The following is an 18,619-nucleotide window of genomic DNA, read 5'->3' as shown; positions in this document are numbered from 1 at the left end:
TAGAATGAAGGGGTGACCCGTGACAATCACCTAATCTTCGTTACTCGCTTAGCCAAGATCCGCGTGCCTGACAACCACAAAGCAGACTACATGATGTTCAACGTAGTCATTGAACGACGGCTGGAGTATACTCTCTTTGGTCTCTGACCCACGGATCTGAATCACCTGTCCTGACAACAGAGCATTCGAATTCGTGACGTTAGAACCTTCATGGTATAAGCTAGAATCAATTGACAGCATTCTTGAGATCTGGAAAGTCTAAACCTTGTCTGTGGTATTTCGAGTAGGATCTGGGATGGGAAGAATGTGACGAGCTTCAAACTCGTGACTGTTGGGCGCAGTGACAGTGTGTAAAAGAATAAATGTATTCTATTCTGACACGATCGAGAACCGACAGCTGATTAACCATGCGGGAAATCGTAGAGGACATGTTTTCACTGAGAGGACAGATGGTAGCCATTGACAACGATGATCCACCAACATACAGCTTGCCATGGAAGGGAGTAGGCATGATTGGATGAAGACAATAGGAAAGCAGAGGTTCAGAGGCAACAAAGTATCTCCAAACGCTTATCTAAAATTCCCACCAAGGAACTACATAAGTAACTGTCTTTTATTTTCCGTTTTAATTATCTTTTAATTATCAACACCTTATAACCATTTGAATCCGTCTGACTAAAATTTACAAGATGACCATAGCTTGCTTCAAGCCGACAATCTCAATGGGATCGACCCTTACTCACGTAAGGTATTACTTGGACGACCCAGTGCACTTGCTGGTTAGCTATGCGGAGTTGTGAAAAGTGTGAATCACAATTTCGCATACCAGCTACCAATCACCAATTACTTGGTCATTAGTGACTCAAGAATTCCTCATTTACCATCTCAAGCCAAGAACACAAGATTCTACTCAACATCCTTCTAAGCATTTTATCAAACACTTGGGAGGCATAAAAGAAAAGCATGGTAAATTGACAATAAGAATGAATTCTAACAACAAATAGATGCAAAGAATTAACAACAATCTAAGAAAACACAATTAACGTGAAATACCTCAAATTGCATTAAGAGAAAATAAGAAGAACAAGTGTAAATCAACTTACAAAGTAAGGGAAGGAAATAAAGGAAATTGCAACCAGAGAATAGAAGAACAAGATGTAGCAAAATAGAATTGAAAGGTAGAAGTAGATGAAAGCAAAAGATTAAAACCTAGATCTAAGAAATTAAAACCTAAACCTAATCTTAATTCTAGAGAGAAGAGAGAGCTTCTCTCTCTAGAAAACTAACTCTCAAAACTGAACTTATACTATGACTAATTGATGCCTTCCCCTTCAATCCTTGGTCCTTTTTGTGCATTTTGGCACCAAAGAGGGTTCAGATTGGGCCCCACACCTTCTGTGAACTTGCTGGGCATGAATTCACTTAAAAATCATGTGTCAGCATCGACGCGTACGCGTGCTGTGCGCGATCCACGCGTGGGCGTTCAGTGCGCGTGCGCGTCCATGGACTTGTCTCAAATCTTTGGCTTTTCATGATTTCTCCACTTTGCATACTTTCTCTTCACTCCTTTGATCCATTCCTAGCCCTTTTCAATCTGAAATCATTAGCAAACACATCAAGGCATCTAGTGGAATCAAAGGAAGATTAAAATCATCAAATCAAGGGTCCAAAAGCATGTGTTCACATTTAGGCACAAATTAAGAGACAATCATGAAACTATGCTATTTTATTGAATAAATATGAGAAAAGGTTAACAAATTGCTCTAAATTCAACACAAGATAAACCCTAGAAACGGGGTTTATCAGGCCTCACCCCACGATAGTTGGAATGTGTGGGTCTCCGGACGCCATCACTCCACGAATGATGTAATCAGGGATTTGTCGAATACGAAATCTCTAAGAGGCACTGTTTCGCCAAATTCAACCTCCCTCAGATACGGGACGATGGTGTCGGGTGGAGGAAGCATGTGACTCACTGGCTGGGACAAGAGTAGGCGATGCCTCTAACAAAGAAAAAGATTTCACAATCATTAAAAATTAAAAATTTGTATAGGTCCATCAACATATCAAACTGTCTTGACTATTCTATACATTTGCTTAACAGAATTTTACACGTATGTACTAACTGAATTTATGCCGTCATGACATTTTCTATTAATATGTACTTTCTTAACTAAAGTAAAGTAATTAATAATCTAACTATCAAACTTTGACTTAACTTAATAATCTAATTATCAAAATTGGATAGTTACTAACTAAATTAATAAATTAAGAAACGTGTGACAAAGAAACTAGACTCAATGATTGGAAAGCAACTACCTCATTATTTAAACTCTAAATTAATAATTATGTAGTTAACAACTTAATTGCCAAAAAAATAATAACCACATTACTAGAATTACCAATTTCTATCAGTGACATGTTCTTAATGATACAAATTCTATTCTAGTTCTTGGCAAGTACCTTAACCATGGCAATACATATATGGGATTATATAAAACTGAAGATAATAGAACTAACTGCAAAGTCAGTTGTCCAGCATAGTACCATGTCATATTTAGCCTGTTGATGTCCCGATCACGTGTATCTGCACGCACCATCTTTGTATTACTCGATAATATGGTCAGAAAGGGGTAAAAGAGATGAGAAAGTGGTCGAAAGATTCGAACTGGGGCCAAGAACCTCGCTGTAAATGACATATATATATAGTCATCCCCCACCCTTATCTCGTTTACAATGTAAACGAGATAAGCTTATACATATCTCATTTACTACTGGAAGACAGATTTTGGTAATAATTTTTATAATTATTTATTTCAAGAAGTAAAACATTTATTTAATTTATTTAAATAAAAAATCCTACAATTGTAAACGAGATAAGCTTATACATATCTCATTTACTACTGGAAGACAGATTTTGGTAATAATTTTTATAATTATTTATTTCAAGAAGTAAAACATTTATTTAATTTATTTAAATAAAAAATCCTACAATTCGATTGTCATTGGTAGCAGCAGTATGGTGAAACTTGTAACCTGGCCATTGCAAATAAAGTTTGAAATAAAATGTCTAACTCAACCTCTTTCCAACAAAAAATGTCAACTCAACTGGAAACCTGTCGGTTACATTTTTACATAAGTAATTGACAGTTTGACACTAATATAATTAACAAATATTCTCCACATACAAGTCATTATTCCATACAAGTCCATTGAAGTCTCTTTAACCTAATTCACCTCATGCGCCACTATCTAACCAACTTTTCAATCAACACGCGAATATATAACTGTCTTTTTCGAAAGGATTTCGTTTTCATTTTTGAATTTTCTCCACGTGTTTTATCTACGTTCTTTGTCATCTCTGCATTCTCTTCGTTCGTTCTCTACGTTATTGAAATCAAGCTTTAAAATCAGTTCTGAACAGTTATCTCATTATTGAAGATAATGAATAATTCAAATTCAGATTTTCAATTGAACCAGAGGGAAGTTGATTATTGTTTTGAATCCAATCAAGTGGTTGAGGAGTAGTTTGATTCTAGTTAATGTTTTTGTTAGTAGTTTTTTATTCTAGTAGGTGAATAATGTTGTTTTTGTTTGTGAAAATTGTTGTTCATCGTTGATGGTTTGAATTGAATGTAATGTAAGAGTTCTGCATTAAAGAAAATATTTTTCTGTATTTGCAGCAAATTTCAGTGTAACACGAAGATATTTAAGTGTATTGTTTAAGAATTTTCGATGTATGTGTGCTTATAAGTTCTGCATAATTCAAAACTCTTCTTCTCCCTCCTCCTCATGTTCTACTGTTTCTTATTCTTCTTTTTCATCATCATCATCGTCTCCTTTTTTTTTCTTGTTTTATCTTCTCAAGTTTCTTCTTATTTTACTCTCTTAATAAGAATAAAAACAAAAAAATCAAACAAAAGAAGAAGAAGAAACACATAAATGCTACAAAATCACTTCGAAGAGGATAAACATACATTCATTCTTTGAAAGAAAGAAAGAGAGGAAGAAAGAAGAAAAAATACAGCATTAAAGGAAATATTTTTCTGTATTTGCAGCAAATTTCGATGTAACACGAAAATATTTAATTGTATTGTTTAAAAATTTTCGGTGTTTTTGTACTAATAAATTTTACATAATTCAAAACTCTTCCTCTTCTTCCTCTTTTTCTATTGCTTGTTCTTTTTTTCATCATCATCACCATCTTCTTTTTTTCTTATTCATCTTTAACCTTTTATCTTACCTTTTCAAATTTTTTCTTGTTTTACTCTCTTAACAAAATAAAAACAAAAAAAATCAAACAAAGAAGAAAAAATACATAATGCTGCAAAATTATTTGAAATGGGATGAACTTATATTCATTCAACTAAAAGAAAGAAAGAAACAAAAAAAAATAAGAAAAAAAATGCAACATTAGAGGTAACATTTTACTATATTTGTAACAAATTTCGATGTAACACGAAAATATTTAAGTGTATTGTTTAAGAAATTTCGGTATGTGTGCTAATAAATTCTGCATAATTCAAAACTCTGCATAATTCAAAACTCTATATCTTTCTTGTTTTCATATTCTGCTATTTCTTCTTCCTCATCTTCTTATGTCATTTTCTCATCATTTTTTTCGAATTCAACTTCGTAACTTTCTCACTTTTCACGACGATTTTGAGAGATTTTTGAGAGATTTGATCTTATTTGAATTTTAAGCATTGTAGTTTTAATTGAGAGAGAATTGTTTGTGCTATTCAAGAGGTAGAAAAGCACGTGTTTACACACAATGTAAATTAAGAATTATTTTTATTGGATTAGAACCAATTTAAACACACAATGTAAATTGAGAATTATTTATATTGGATTAGAACCAATTTGTATGAACTTGTATACCAAAAAGACTTGTATGAACTTGTATACCAAAAAGACTTGTATATGTTTAATAGTCCTCTAGTTAAATAGATAAAGTAACAAGTTTACTTCATATTTTAATCTTTCTGGAAATATGATGGTCCATGATGCGGATGTGCCTAAGGCACCAAGAATATTGAAGTACAACCCTAAGAAGAAAGCAATCAAGGCATTTTCTTTTCGGTGCATGGATCTATTAAAGCTTAGCAAACATTACAACCAACCTTTCATTACGTAAATCTGAATGATACGGCAATCTCACCGTGGTTCAACGCCAGATCTTCACTTCAGAACTCATTGAAGCACACAAACATTTGTGTTTCGTTAAATAAAAATACATCACATTTTTCTTAATCCGAGGTATTTGTCAGATACACCATTGACACAGTATTAGTGTATAACGCACCAGCACACCCGAAATTACTTGCTGCTTTTCTCTTTGATCTTTCCTATCTACATTCCCGTCTAATTCCTATACCTATTTATCATAAGGACATTCGAGATCATTTTCGGTGATCTTGAAATGCTGGGGGCGTTGACCACCGCAATGCAGATTCCACATTTTGAAATATGCTCTATCGAGATTCCTCACCTGCAACATTGACAACAGCTTAAGAATACTTCGTGTTATAGAAAATGGAAAAGATCAAATAGTCCTGTATGAACCATATTTTGGAACTCACCCAGCGTGCCGTATCAAACAGAGGGCAGGTCATGCGTACAGCTTTGAGCTTGTTAGTAAGAGCTTGTAGTTTTGGGCGATTAAGGGCAAGAGATACTGCCCTGTCTTCATATTCTTTCAAGCTTTACATTCGGTTTTCACAAAAAGTTTAAAATTATTAATTAATTAAACTCAGCGATACAATACGGCAAAAATTGTAAGACAATTATTTCAAAAAGGAAACAGCAACAACAACAATAAAATTTTATCCCATTAGATAGGATCGGCTACATAGATCAACCGACGCCATAGCAACAGGCATACCAAAACAAAAGTGCTAACCTGCTAACAATCATCTCTTCACCCATTCCAGTTGCAAGACAGAGTGACCCAGCAACCCTAGTAGCCATTTTCTCAAGAGGAAGAGTCACCATTGGTAGACCCGCCCATAATATATCAGTTCCAGTTGTGTGTGCATTGCATAATGGCCTGAACAAAATCAGGGTAAGCATGGCATTAGTACAGGCAGAATTATGCAAGCAGTCTAGCGAATAGTAGACTGAAACAAAATGCACACAGCAAAAATTAAAGACTTTAAACATAAATAAAGACATTACGTGTCGAGGAATAAGTCAGCTAAAGAACTTCGCCTGATGTGTTCATTCTTCATTGCCACATCTGTGAAAATAATCTGATCTGGTTGTACCCCTTGTGCAGCAGCATCTGACATAAGTTCGTAAAATTAGAAATGACGTCCAAAAGTGCAATGCTATTTCAAGGTTGTGAATGTGGTCAATTCTCCTAATAAAAAGGAATGGACATCGGAACCAGGGGCGGAGACTCATACATTGTAAGGGGCGCCATGGTCCCCCCCCCCCCCCAATTTAAAATTTATGTATATAGTCCATTAATTTTTACATTAGTCCCCCCTAATTTTATTTTTCCTTCCCTTCTAAAATTATATTTTTTTATATTGGCCCCCTCCAAAAAACTATTCTAGCTCTGCCTGTCTGACACCATATTAAACAATATAAATTCTGAAAAATGAAACCGCAACACCGCAAAACACGTACATTGCCTCAATCTCATTTCTCCTGCTGCAGGAAATCTTAGGAGCCAAAGTGCACTGTTCGGTACACGCTTAAGAATATTGCACCTGAATTAATGTAAGAATAGGAAAACATTCAAGGATTAATATGCCAAAATTGAGAATAGAAGTCACCATAGATCAACTTTCATTTTTGGTCTAACAAGTTGAAAAAGAGAGGAGCATCCCGCCATTACCATGTAGTGAATATCTCGGGATCCATCTTGTAAAGTTGATTAAAGCATGCAAATATAAATTTATCCTCAGGTAGCCCATAATCTGATCGTTTGTGTGGACTGTTTGGATCCAGCACATCCAGGTTTTTCTGAAGTATATACGGAAAATCACTATTAATGTAAATACACGGGGAACTGAATTTATCTCAGGTTCTCCAACAGAAGTTCATAAAACTAACCTGCTTATAATCATTTACAAAGTAGCAATGGGGGAGATGGACAATCTTTTCAGAATAAATATGTGCATACTGTAGCGGTGAAACAAACTGCAAGAGAATATCATGGGTTGAAAAATCGGAGAACATGCTGGGTGGCCTGTTAAATAGGCTAGAACATCACTCAGTGTCTCACCTCATCAGTGACTACGTAATCTATGTAAGTAGCGCCTGTTGTTCCAGGGAATCCCATATATGAAACTTGAATTGGTGCAGGTTGCATAGCAAATATCTCATTTCTAGCACCCTGCAAGGAAACAATCAAACAAGTAATCAAGGTATGGTTTCATTGAACAAATTCACACATAGAAGTTGCAACACAGTTAAATTAATTACGGATTACAAATAGTTTTACTGATGTAGATAAAAAATAATTTACACAAGAAAACTACCTTCGTATAACCATTAAGGTTAACCAGAACTTGTATTTTACTCTCGTTGATCATTTTTGCTATCATATCTGATGACATAGCAGATACATCCAGAAAGTGCTCTGCTTCAGATTGAATACGCTGCCTCCATTCTGTACCGTCATTAGGACTCAAGGCATAACAGAACACCTACATATTGATAGTTGATTACCATAGAACATTGGTAAAATATTTATATGTATGTCTCACATAGCATGAATAAGACCTAATGAAATACCTCAACATTTTTCCTGTTGTGCATACCAAAAACAGATCCCATGAGATGAGACAGGGGATGATTACCAAAGTCACTGCTAACATACCTGCAACCAAAATAACCCGAAACTTGAACATAGAGTAAAAGAAAATTTGGCAAATAATAATGACAAATGGAACAAAAACGAGGGGGAAACTGTGAAAAGATTTAGCGAAGTGAATCAAGTGATTTTAACATACCCAATCCTTAGCCTCTCATATCCTCCCTCCCGTTTAATTGGGATAGGAGCAGGATGGTTGAACGGAGGCAGAGCAAGCCGAGACGCAACCAAGGAACAGTGTGCAGCATATTTACGGCTGCAGAAAGTATTAGGAAGGACATTATAAAACAAAACAAAACCTTGTATACAAAATGTTCCCTGTTTCTTAATTGAATCTGCAAGAGAAATTTCCACTCCCCTCCCCTGCGAGATGCTAAAATGACACTCCCCTCCCCTCTATTTTATAAATGTACATTCTCCTCCCTTTTAACTTTTAAAAAATTTTCTCTTTAATCCATTTTAAACTTTTTGTGTTAATTAATGTTAACTTTATCCATTTTTTAAGAAAAAAATTTATTTTTAAAAAAATACCTATTAGCAAAAATTTTACTTTTTATCATTAAATTTTGTTTACCAAAATATCCTTTAATAAATTATTCTTTTATTGATTAAATTATATTTTAAAAAAAATAATAATTATATTATTTTTTTCTAAAATACCCTTCAATAATTTTTTAATTATTAAATTATAATTTTACCAAAATTTTCGTTAACAATTTTTTTTATATTTTACTATTAATTTTTTGATATTTATATATATTATTTTAACATTAAATAAAAAATTTTAGTAAGATTATTTTTCAATATCAATATATATTAATTGTTACACATATTAACAGTGGTAAGATTTTTTCATTTAATGTTAAAATAATATATATTGATATCAAAAAATTAATAATAAATATAAAAATAATTGTTAAAAAAAATTTTAGTAAAATCATAATTTAATAATTAAAAAATTATTGAAGGGTAGGTATCTTAGAAAAAAATAATTTAATTATTAATTATTTTAAAAATATTTTGGTAAAAATACAATTTAATCAATAAATAAATAATTTATTAAAGGATATTTTGGTAAGCAAAATTTAATGATAAAAAATAAAATTTTTATTAATGAGTATTTTTTCAAAAAATAATTTATTTTTTCTTGAAAAATGGATAAAGTTAACATTAGTTAACACAAAAAATTTAAAATAGATTAAAAAGGAGGTTTTTTAAAAGTTATAAGGGAGGGAAATGTACATTTATAAAATAGAGGGGAGGGGAGTATCATTTTAGCATCTCGCAGGGGAGGGGAGTATCATTTTAGCATCTCGCAGGGGAGGGGAGTGCAATTTTCTCAATCTGCAAATACCTGATTTCCAGAGCTAGCAATGGGTCAAGTGGATATGCAATTGCATGGAATGGCTGAACACTAGGAAGAACTGACATCTGAAAACAATATATGAAAATAAATTTAGCATATTGAAGAAATTGTGTGTATCAAAGCATCTATCCATTTAAAATAAGAGTAAAAATAGTCCCAAGTCCTGACATTAATCTGCCTCCTGATTATCCCTTCAACTTCAGCAAACATTTGATCACGATCCTCCCAACTGCAGACACACTGCAATACAACAAATGAGTCAGACAAATTGATACCAAGTAACAGACATTTGGAAAATACGAGACATATACAAATTTCATGAAATTAACGTAGCAAATCATCAAAACCAGAAAACAGAGAAACCAAAATTCATCTAGGTTAGAAACAGAAAGAGGTGTAAGTAGGTAACTATGGTAAAGTTCACAATGCATGCTACACAAGTGATATTATTCAACTCAAAAAGTTCATCAATCAAAAATCTTATTCAAGAGCAATATTAACATTTGAATCAAGTCTAAAATGACATCAAATACATCAAATACGAATGGTTATCAATTCGAACCACATCATATGAACTGACAAACTAACTGGAACGACGACAACATCAATCTCAAATCTACCGATAAAAGAATGAAATGCATGGTTGGTTCATTCTGACAGAAATATCAAGAACAAATATTGAATATAAAAACCTGAAGTGTATGTAGGAGATTGCAAGTTGCTTCGGGAAAGTCCTGACGGAGAATCAACGCCTGCCTATAGCTCTTTATAGCAGCCTCTACATGTCCACTGAAATAAATAATGTGATTAAGAATTTCAGATAAGTATCAAGAAGCAAAACACTATCTAGAAACCATGTTTATGGAAGTCACACTTGAGTGAGAGAGCAAGGGGAACATAAAATTTTAGCCATAGGGAAAATATGACAAGTAAACCCAAAAGTTGCAAGAAAAACCACATTGCAAGTGTAGTTAGTTAGCTTTACTTTCTGAATTTAAAGCATTGCACAATGCTCTTCAAAAACATGAAATAGAATAAAACTCAGCATACCTATCTTTATAGGCTGACGCCAAATTTGCATGGGCTTCAGCCATAGTAGGCCTGACAGCAATTGCACGTATATAATCCTGGATGGCTTCACTAACTCTGCCAATCTCCTTGTACGTATTTCCCCTATTTACAAGCCCATCAGCTGCCAAGGGATCAATGCGTAGGACTTCATTGTAGCAAGATATGGCATCAGCATAACTTCCCTACAATGAATTGTACATGAATGAACAAAAAAATCAACATTATATATTTTCTAATCAACTTCTAGCACAGGCGAACAAGGGAAAAAAAAAACGAGAGAAATCAACATTGATACATATTTTCTAATCAACTAGCACACAGGTAAACGGACAAAAAAAAGAAGTGTCATCAAATACAAACTGCTTCGTATACCAAACCCCAACTACAAGTGCACACTAGAACACATGCAAGCATTACATTTCACATCAGTTGAGATGTTAATGGAATTGTACTCTAGGTTTTAGTACCTGCTGCTTATAGATTATAGCAAGGTTGTTATAAGGAGCAGACAATCCAGTGGTTACACTCAGTGTAGCCTTGTAATATTGAGCAGCAGCAGACACCATGTTCCTGTATCACAGCAATTTCAAATGATAAGATCATCCTACAACATATCATAAACACAAAATTGACCAACTTTGAGAGACAAGTATTACACACCATTCCATGTATATATTTCCAAGATTGGTCAATGCTTGTGGATGGTTGGGCTGTAATTGAAGGCATTGCTTCACACAAGGAAAAGAAATGAAAGATCATTCAGTAGGAGTTTGATAGCATGAAAATCGGAATGACCAATAAACATATATGTGATGCACATTCCACAAGATAGCATACATTGTAACACTGAATTGCTTCCTCCACTCTGCCAACATCTTTTAGCGCATTACCCTATAAATAGTACACAAAATAGAAGAAATCGTGATTCAACTGCAGATGGAAGTGCAGATTTAGGCTCTTTTAACTACACAGAAACCAACCAAATTATTGTAAGCCTCCAAAAATCTGGGGTCACATGCAACAGCTTGCTTATAGTGTAGAATCGCCATGTCTAGTTGACCTTGCTCGTAAAATATACTAGCCAGATTCCCTGCAAAGCATTTGATAATACAATACACTGTTAGTGTGACAAGCAACATTGGGGCTTACAATGTTGCAATGTGTAGACCAACTTATTTCCAGAGAACTTGTCATCATTTCACAAGTTAAGTTATTCAATAATTCAGTATTAATCATTGACAGCTACCATCATGCTCAGTTATAAACATATCTATCTCAAGAAAAACCGTATAGAGATGAGTCAACAAATAGATTAATACTCATTCAGGCCATTACTAATGGTTAGTAAGAAAACAGAGTAATTGTTAACTGGTCATTATTTTTCAAAGAGTAACGTCATAAACTGGTCCCTAACAACTTTCACATTAGACAAGTTAGACCTTCACAGTTCACAAATAATAATAATAATAACAATGACAAATTGGCCCTAAACTTTTAGTAACTACAGAATTAATTTGTTCTTTCCCTTATAAAATACTAAATTGCCTAACATTCTAAAAAAACAGGGGCCAATTTGTCATTTTTTTTTGTTAGGGACTAGTTTGTGTTGAGCAAAAAAATTGTTAGAGATCAATTGGGGTATTACTAAACAAAAAAAATTGTTAGGGACCAATCGGGGTATTACTCTAAAATAAATCAACCATCAACTGTGAAATATTATAACACACTGGCAAAATTGGTTTAGAAAGAATAACTCCAAATAAATTGATTATACATGAGATCATTATCACAGTGAGCTTAAGAAACCAAGACCATTGCTATAAATACTCACCGTAAGCCATGCCATAGTTTGGCCGTGCCTGAAGAGCTTGTTGATAACAGGCAATAGCTTCTTGAGGCATCCCTAGAGCCTGGTTAAGTTAAAGTAAGAAAAAGTTCAACCATCCAGCAATGGAATTCAATTATTCAAAGTATTACCAGTTGCAAGTTGCAACCGACTAATTAAGCTTGAGACCCTACCTTGTACACATTTCCAAGGTTCAGATATGCATCAGGGAAGGAAGGTTTGAGTTTCACTGCTTCCTGAAATATGTTTGGGGGGAAGTAAAATGAGAACATGATCCTCACAAAATTGCCAGGACAGGATTAACTCTGACCATCTAGTAGAATTCAGAAAGAATTATAGCAAAACCAAGCAATTGTATTTAAGGGAGACACATTACAAGCCAGTTGCATTTATGGCAGTGGCAACGGAATAATGTTAGAAAAACTAACTACACACCAGTGCCAAAAAATTCCACTGAAGAATGTGGTGTAAAATGTAAGAATAGAATATACCTTGTAATACTGAAGGGCTCTGTTGAGATCGCCAGACTCCATGAATAAGCCAGCAAGATTTGACCATGCGATAGCAAAAGTTGGCTGAATGCGTAATGCCTCAAGGTAACAGCTGTATGCCTGCACAAAATGTTAGATTCTGACTATTTGCAGTCTTGGAGATGGAATACAACTAGACCAACCATCATCTGAGTTCTGGCTTGAAGACAACAACTTGATATCTGTATCGAACTGTAAATTTTTTTTTTTACACAGTTCCACACCCGAATATTTAAATCAGTAACTAAAGAAAATAAGAGATGTAGGGTATAAAATACTAAGCATTGAAGGAGCCCTCCAGGCATCCAGGCCAGCAAATACACAATTTTAGCTTCTTTTACCAAGCTATACAGGATGGTGAACAAGAGGTGGGCCAGCACAACACACACGGATGTTCACTCATTAAAGGGAATCTAGTTGATAATCGCCTCAAATGGGTAAATAAATTAGTATTGAAGGGGCTGTACTGGATCTAGTAGCAAGATGAGGTGGGTACATAGAATACTGACTGAAAAGAACTTATAAGAAACCACTCTCCCATGTAAAACACCCTAATTCACAAGTCACTCATACTGGGAATTCTTGCAGAGAAGAACATCAGAAGAGTGGTGTCATAAGATAGTTTATGAATCCAGGATCTAAAAGAAGTGAAAAAAGACTACCACTTAAAACAAGAAAATTATCAAAAAACCTAGGACTTACATCTTGCACCAACCCTTGGGCTTTCATTAGATTCCCCAGGTTGCTATGGGCATCAACCTGTAGCAAATATACAACATATCAGTAAAGCTAACAAAACAACTATGAAAAATGGAACGGAGAAGTAAGAGACTCGGACTTGAGCATTCTGAATAACTACTTTTGATCACAGTAAGAGTTGGGAATACCATTAGAGGATTTATAGCAAGTGCTTGCCGACAGCACTGAGCTGCTTCCGTGAGTCTTCCTTTACGCATGTATGCACTAGCTAGGTTTGACCATGCATCAGCAAAATTCGGACGAAGCTACAGCAGCAGAACAATAAACAAACTACTCAAGGAAGCGAAAACAACAAATAAGAACAAACAATGGGAACAAAATGAAAATAAAGAAGGGGGGCAATATTAAAAAGCTAGTTTCAGATCAAATAAATAAATTAAAACATCACCATTGTCGTATAAAATAATAGCACCCAGTCACCCACAAAGAGTTATAGAGTTTATATGGCTTCCAATTCTATATTCATATTCCAGCAAAAGCTATTCCATGGAAATTATAATAATCGTATCTACAATTGATCCAATCATGAACTTAGCTATTCAGAAATAGCATTGCAGCAAAAATTGCTCCGACTTGTGCTAGAATCACACAACTAGCTCATTCACTTTACATATTCTTTGTAATTTTGTAGCGGAATCAATTATATTTAGTTTGAAATGTGTTTCTAAATCTTATGATACTTTATGATTCAAAATACAGAAAAGATATATAGCAGTTGAAATTCACAATTTGACAACTGTTCAGGACAACACTATTTGACACTTAAATTTAAAAAGTGGAAACTTGGAAACTGAGCACCATATTTTATGGAGTTCAATGCACGTTCAAAACAAAAACAACAACAAAAGATACAAACAAACTGAAGGCATGGTCCAAAGTTGCATGCAAACCTCTATAGCAATCAAGTAGTAGCGAATTGCAAGGTCAATGTTTCCTTTTTCCTGCAACAAGTTAAATTGTATCAGCCCAAGAAGCCATAAGAGAAAGTGTAATTTATACCGTCATACTCTAACCTCTTAAGCAGCAGTAACTTACCTTCCATGCATTAGCCATGTTACCATAACACTCGGCAAAGTGTGGTTCAATCCTGAGTGCTTCTTCATTTTTTGCAACACACATATCAAAATCATGCAACTACATTCAAAGTTACAAACAGTAACACTCACTTAGAACACAGTACAAAAAAGGAATAAAAGAAATAAGAGCTAACTGCTAAGCCTTTTAAGTAAATAGTCCAACAAAAGAGAGACAAAACAGACATATCGGAATATAAAAAACAAAAAGGGAAAAAAAAAGAGGGGGGGGGGGGGGGTTAACCTGGTAGTATACTGCACCCAAGAGCAGTAAGTTGTCAGTACGAAGTGGATTCCTCTCATAGACAGTGTTACTGTGTTCTAGAGCTTTCTTATAATTTCCAGCCTTATACATTTGGTGTGCAAGAGACAAATGAAAATCTTCATCAACTGCATCAACAGAAAGATTAACTATTAAAAAAAAAAGGATAATCAATCAGAACAAACGTAGCTATTGTATGATAAGAATAAGTACAACCATAGCATAAGCACTGAAACAATTTTTCACCGATGTTCCTGATCCGCTGTGACGGTTCACCCATTACATAATAAAAACCATCACAAAATAGACTATTCCAATAGACCAATATAACTCTCTGTTTACAAATAAAGTAATAAATTCGAAATGAACAGAATTTCTGATAAACCCTAACTAACCCTAACATAGCTAAAACCTAATTCTAACCCTCCCAATTCCGACACACAAAGCTATAAAAGCCGACGAAGCAGTTACTTCAGCTGACAAAACTACATCAGGAACGGCCACGAGAAATTTACCGAAAAACTTAGGTTAGGCAAAAAATTATTTCAACCCAATTTTTGCCACAACGAACTGAAATGTCATAAGATATTACAACAAACCTTCGTTAGAATCATGGCCACGCAACAGAGGGAGCGAACCAGGCTCCTGCTTAACAGAAAATGGCTCCTGCTTGACAGAGAACGGCTCAACACGATCTCCAGCGATCGGAGGCCGAGAAGCGTCCACAGCGCCAGGATGCTGCGGCTGGTGGTGGTGGTAATGGTGGCGGTGGTTGTCGCCGGTGGCGGAGATCATGATGGCGACTTACGAAAGACCGCAAAACAGACAGACGTGCAATGATGAGAGAGAAAGAGAGAGAATCTTGGAGACAAATTCAGAAACCGCTCAAGTAGAAGTCGACGATCATGAGAGCGAGTTGGATCGGAATAGATTGTAATCGCAATTGAAGGAGAAGAAGTAACTCGAAAATGCGAAACCCTAAGCGCGAGAGAGAAAGTTCTCGAGCTTATTGCTTCTTTCTTCTGTGCTGTTTACGCTGTTTCTTCTGTTTTGTTGGTTGGTTTTTCCTGTGAAACTCGGCAAGGGGAAACGAAAGGGGACAAGTGTTATTTTAGGTGATCAGGATCTTCTGTTTGCCGATAGATCTCCGCCGTTAATTTGGTACACAAAGGTGATACCGCCGTTAGTTTGCACAAAAAGCTGATGCCGCCGTTAGGTGACTGGAGATCTCCTTGTCTAGTGACACGTTAGTACTGTTTTAAATTTTTTTATTAAAAATTAAAAATATTTATAATTATCATTATTATAAATATTTTATAATTTAATAATATTTAAAAAATACTTATAAAGATTTATTTTTGTTCAAATTTACCTGGGACAATTTTATTTATTGGTATCGTATTTATTCTTAAAATCAAAACAATATAATCATCGTTATTACTTGTTAAAACTTTACATTTTATGATATGATTTTCAGATTTTCAAACTAGAGACTTATGTCATTATAAAAGCTATTATATTGATTAATATTTCTTGGTAACATTATTGGAACACCGTCATTGAGTATTAGTTAGTGTGAAGAGAAACCAATAATAACTTTTGTTATTCAATATATAATTTATTCTATTAAAAAATAAATTAGTATTTCCTGAATTGGTAAATACACTTTTCTTCAATTTCTTACACTATTTTATTTAGTAATATCTGCTTTTAAAGAATAGCAAATAATCACACTATCCTATAATATGAAGTATAAAGTAATTTCTTATCTTAAAATTAATTCTGGTTAGTGAGATAAAATTCAAAATAAGTTTATTACTCAAATTTAAATTTGAATTTAAAGTTTATCAATAACTCATTCTTTTTTTAATTTCAATAACAAAAATAAAACTAGTTAAGTACAACAACCACCTCAACAGGCAAATTTTAGAGCCTAAGAAGATTCTAATTGGGAGATGGTGAGGAGTTTTATGCAGGAAACCAAAGCCTCCATTAGAAACTTGGAGGTGCAAATGAGCCAACTGAGCAGACAAATACTTGAAAGGTCTTCAAATACATTTCCTGGTGATACAGTGGTAAACCCAAGAGAAGATTGCAAGGCTATTCAATTGAGAAGTGGTAAAGTAACTGGTTCTGAGACCAAGGTCAATGAAGAGCTAGTTGAAAAGGAAGCTCCAGAGGAGAAGAAGGAAGAAGTAGAGCACACCCCTCCAAAGCGTGCAGACAACCTATTCCCAGACTCTCTTTACACATATCCTACATTGCCAAAGGCTCCTGAATACAAGTCAAAAATGTCATATCCTCAAAGGCTTCAGAAGGCTTCCAAAGACAAGTAATTTTCTAAATTTTTAGAAGTCTTCAAGAAGCTACAGATCAACATTCTTTTTGTAAAGGCTCTGGACCAAATGCCCTTTTATGCTAAATTTATGAAAGAATTGTTGACTAACAAGAGGAATTGGAAGGAACAAGAAACGGTGGTGTTAACCAAGGAATGCAGTGCTATTATTCAACATAACCTTCCTGAGAAAATGCAGGATCCAGGTAGCTTTGTGATTCCTTGCACCATTGGAGATGTCACAATTCAAAGAGCTTTATGTGATCTTGAAGCTAGCATCAATCTCATGCCACTTTCAGTGATGAAAAAACTTCAAATTGAAGAGGTAAAACCCACACATATTTCTCTTCAACTTGCTAATCTTTTTATTAAATTACCTATGGGTGTTGTTGAGGATTTGCTTGTGAAAGTAGGACCATTTATTTTTCTTGCTGATTTTGTTATTTTAGACATGGAAGAGGATGTAAAATCCTCTATTATTCTTGGTAGACCCTTTTTAGCTACAGGTAGAGCTCTGATTGATGTGCAAAAGGGTGAATTAAGCCTGAGAGTCAATGAAGAACAAGTGGTCCTTAATGTGTTTGAAGCTCTCTGGTGGACGAAATTGTGATCACATCAATGTAGTATTCTTTGTTGTTGTATGGAATCATTATTATGGCACCTATGTGTGGACACAACTCCGTTCAACTAACCAGCAAGTGTATTGGGTCGTCCAAGTAATACCTTACGTGAGTAAGGGTCGATCCCACAGAGATTGTTGGTATGAAGCAAGCTATGGTCACCTTGCAAATCTCAGTCAAGCGGATTCAAGTATAATTGGATTATTGGTTTAAATTTGATTAATGGAATAAATAGAAAATAAAGATAAATAAACTAAGATAGAAATACTTATGTAAATCAATAGTGGGAATTTCAGATAGGAGTATGGAGATGTTGTGCTCCTCTCAGATCTCTACTTTTTTATTACATTCATCCAATCCTTCCTACTCCTTTCCATGGCAAGCTGTATGTAGGGAATCACCATCATCAATGGCTACTTTTAATCCTCTCGGGAAAATGGTCCTATGCACTGTCACTGCACGGCTAATCGTCTGGAGGCATCACCCTTGTTGATAGCTACATCCCATCCTCTCAGTGAAAATGGTCCAAATGCTCTGTCACAGCACGGCTAATCATCTGTCGGTTCTCAATCAGGTTGGAGTAGAATCCATTGATTCTTTTGCGTTTGTCATCACGCCCAACCTTCAGGAGTTTGAAGCTCGTCACAGTCATTCAATACCGGAATCCTACTCGGAATACCACGGACAAGGTTAGACTTTCCGGATTCCCGGGATCCTACTCGGAATACCACAGACAAGGTTAGACTTTCCAGATCCCCATGAATGCCGCCATCTATCTAGCTTATACCACGAAGATTCTGTTGGGGAATCTAAGAGATATGCGCCCGGCCTAAGGTAGAACGGAAGTGGTTGTCAGTCACGCACGTTCATAGGTGAGAATGATGATGAGTGTCACGGATCATCACATTCATCAAAGTGTTGTGCAACGTATA

At 34.9% G+C, this 18,619-nt stretch overlaps 1 protein-coding gene across 1 annotated transcript; it reads right to left on the bottom strand.

Annotated features, from left to right (window-relative positions):
• Nucleotides 1-5,071: 5,071 nt before the first annotated feature.
• On the bottom strand, nucleotides 5,072-15,978 carry LOC112711017 (probable UDP-N-acetylglucosamine--peptide N-acetylglucosaminyltransferase SEC). Its single transcript, XM_025763543.3, has 28 exons — nucleotides 15,332-15,978; nucleotides 14,715-14,860; nucleotides 14,433-14,531; nucleotides 14,288-14,338; nucleotides 13,526-13,642; nucleotides 13,341-13,397; nucleotides 12,600-12,719; nucleotides 12,282-12,344; nucleotides 12,094-12,172; nucleotides 11,243-11,352; nucleotides 11,100-11,153; nucleotides 10,923-10,990; nucleotides 10,730-10,832; nucleotides 10,242-10,444; nucleotides 9,884-9,980; nucleotides 9,360-9,431; nucleotides 9,180-9,256; nucleotides 7,965-8,081; nucleotides 7,747-7,831; nucleotides 7,491-7,658; nucleotides 7,235-7,345; nucleotides 7,063-7,149; nucleotides 6,845-6,972; nucleotides 6,634-6,716; nucleotides 6,178-6,283; nucleotides 5,903-6,049; nucleotides 5,583-5,703; nucleotides 5,072-5,491 (listed from the first exon to the last, which is right to left on the bottom strand). Exons 1-28 carry the CDS (start codon nucleotides 15,525-15,527, stop codon nucleotides 5,378-5,380), a joined length of 2,979 nt encoding a protein of 992 aa, XP_025619328.1. The 5' UTR covers nucleotides 15,528-15,978; the 3' UTR covers nucleotides 5,072-5,377.
• Between the last annotated feature and the right edge of the window lie 2,641 nt (nucleotides 15,979-18,619).

This window comes from Arachis hypogaea, chromosome 9 (genome assembly GCF_003086295.3).
Source record: "Arachis hypogaea cultivar Tifrunner chromosome 9, arahy.Tifrunner.gnm2.J5K5, whole genome shotgun sequence".
In the NCBI taxonomy this organism is placed as follows: Eukaryota; Viridiplantae; Streptophyta; class Magnoliopsida; order Fabales; family Fabaceae; genus Arachis; species Arachis hypogaea.
Note: the sequence above shows the minus strand (reverse complement) of the source record. Positions and strands in the feature narration are given on the sequence as shown.

Excerpts from the sequence above, each read along its gene's own strand:
- LOC112711017 (XM_025763543.3), bottom strand. The coding sequence starts at position 15,527 with ATGATCTCCGCCACCGGCGACAACCACCGCCACCATTACCACCACCAC. Across the intron at positions 14,532-14,714 it reads TGGGTGCAGTATACTACCAG|TTGCATGATTTTGATATGTG; the intron begins GTTAACCCCCCC and ends CTTTGAATGTAG. Across the intron at positions 7,659-7,746 it reads ACAACAGGAAAAATGTTGAG|GTGTTCTGTTATGCCTTGAG; the intron begins GTATTTCATTAG and ends ATCAATATGTAG.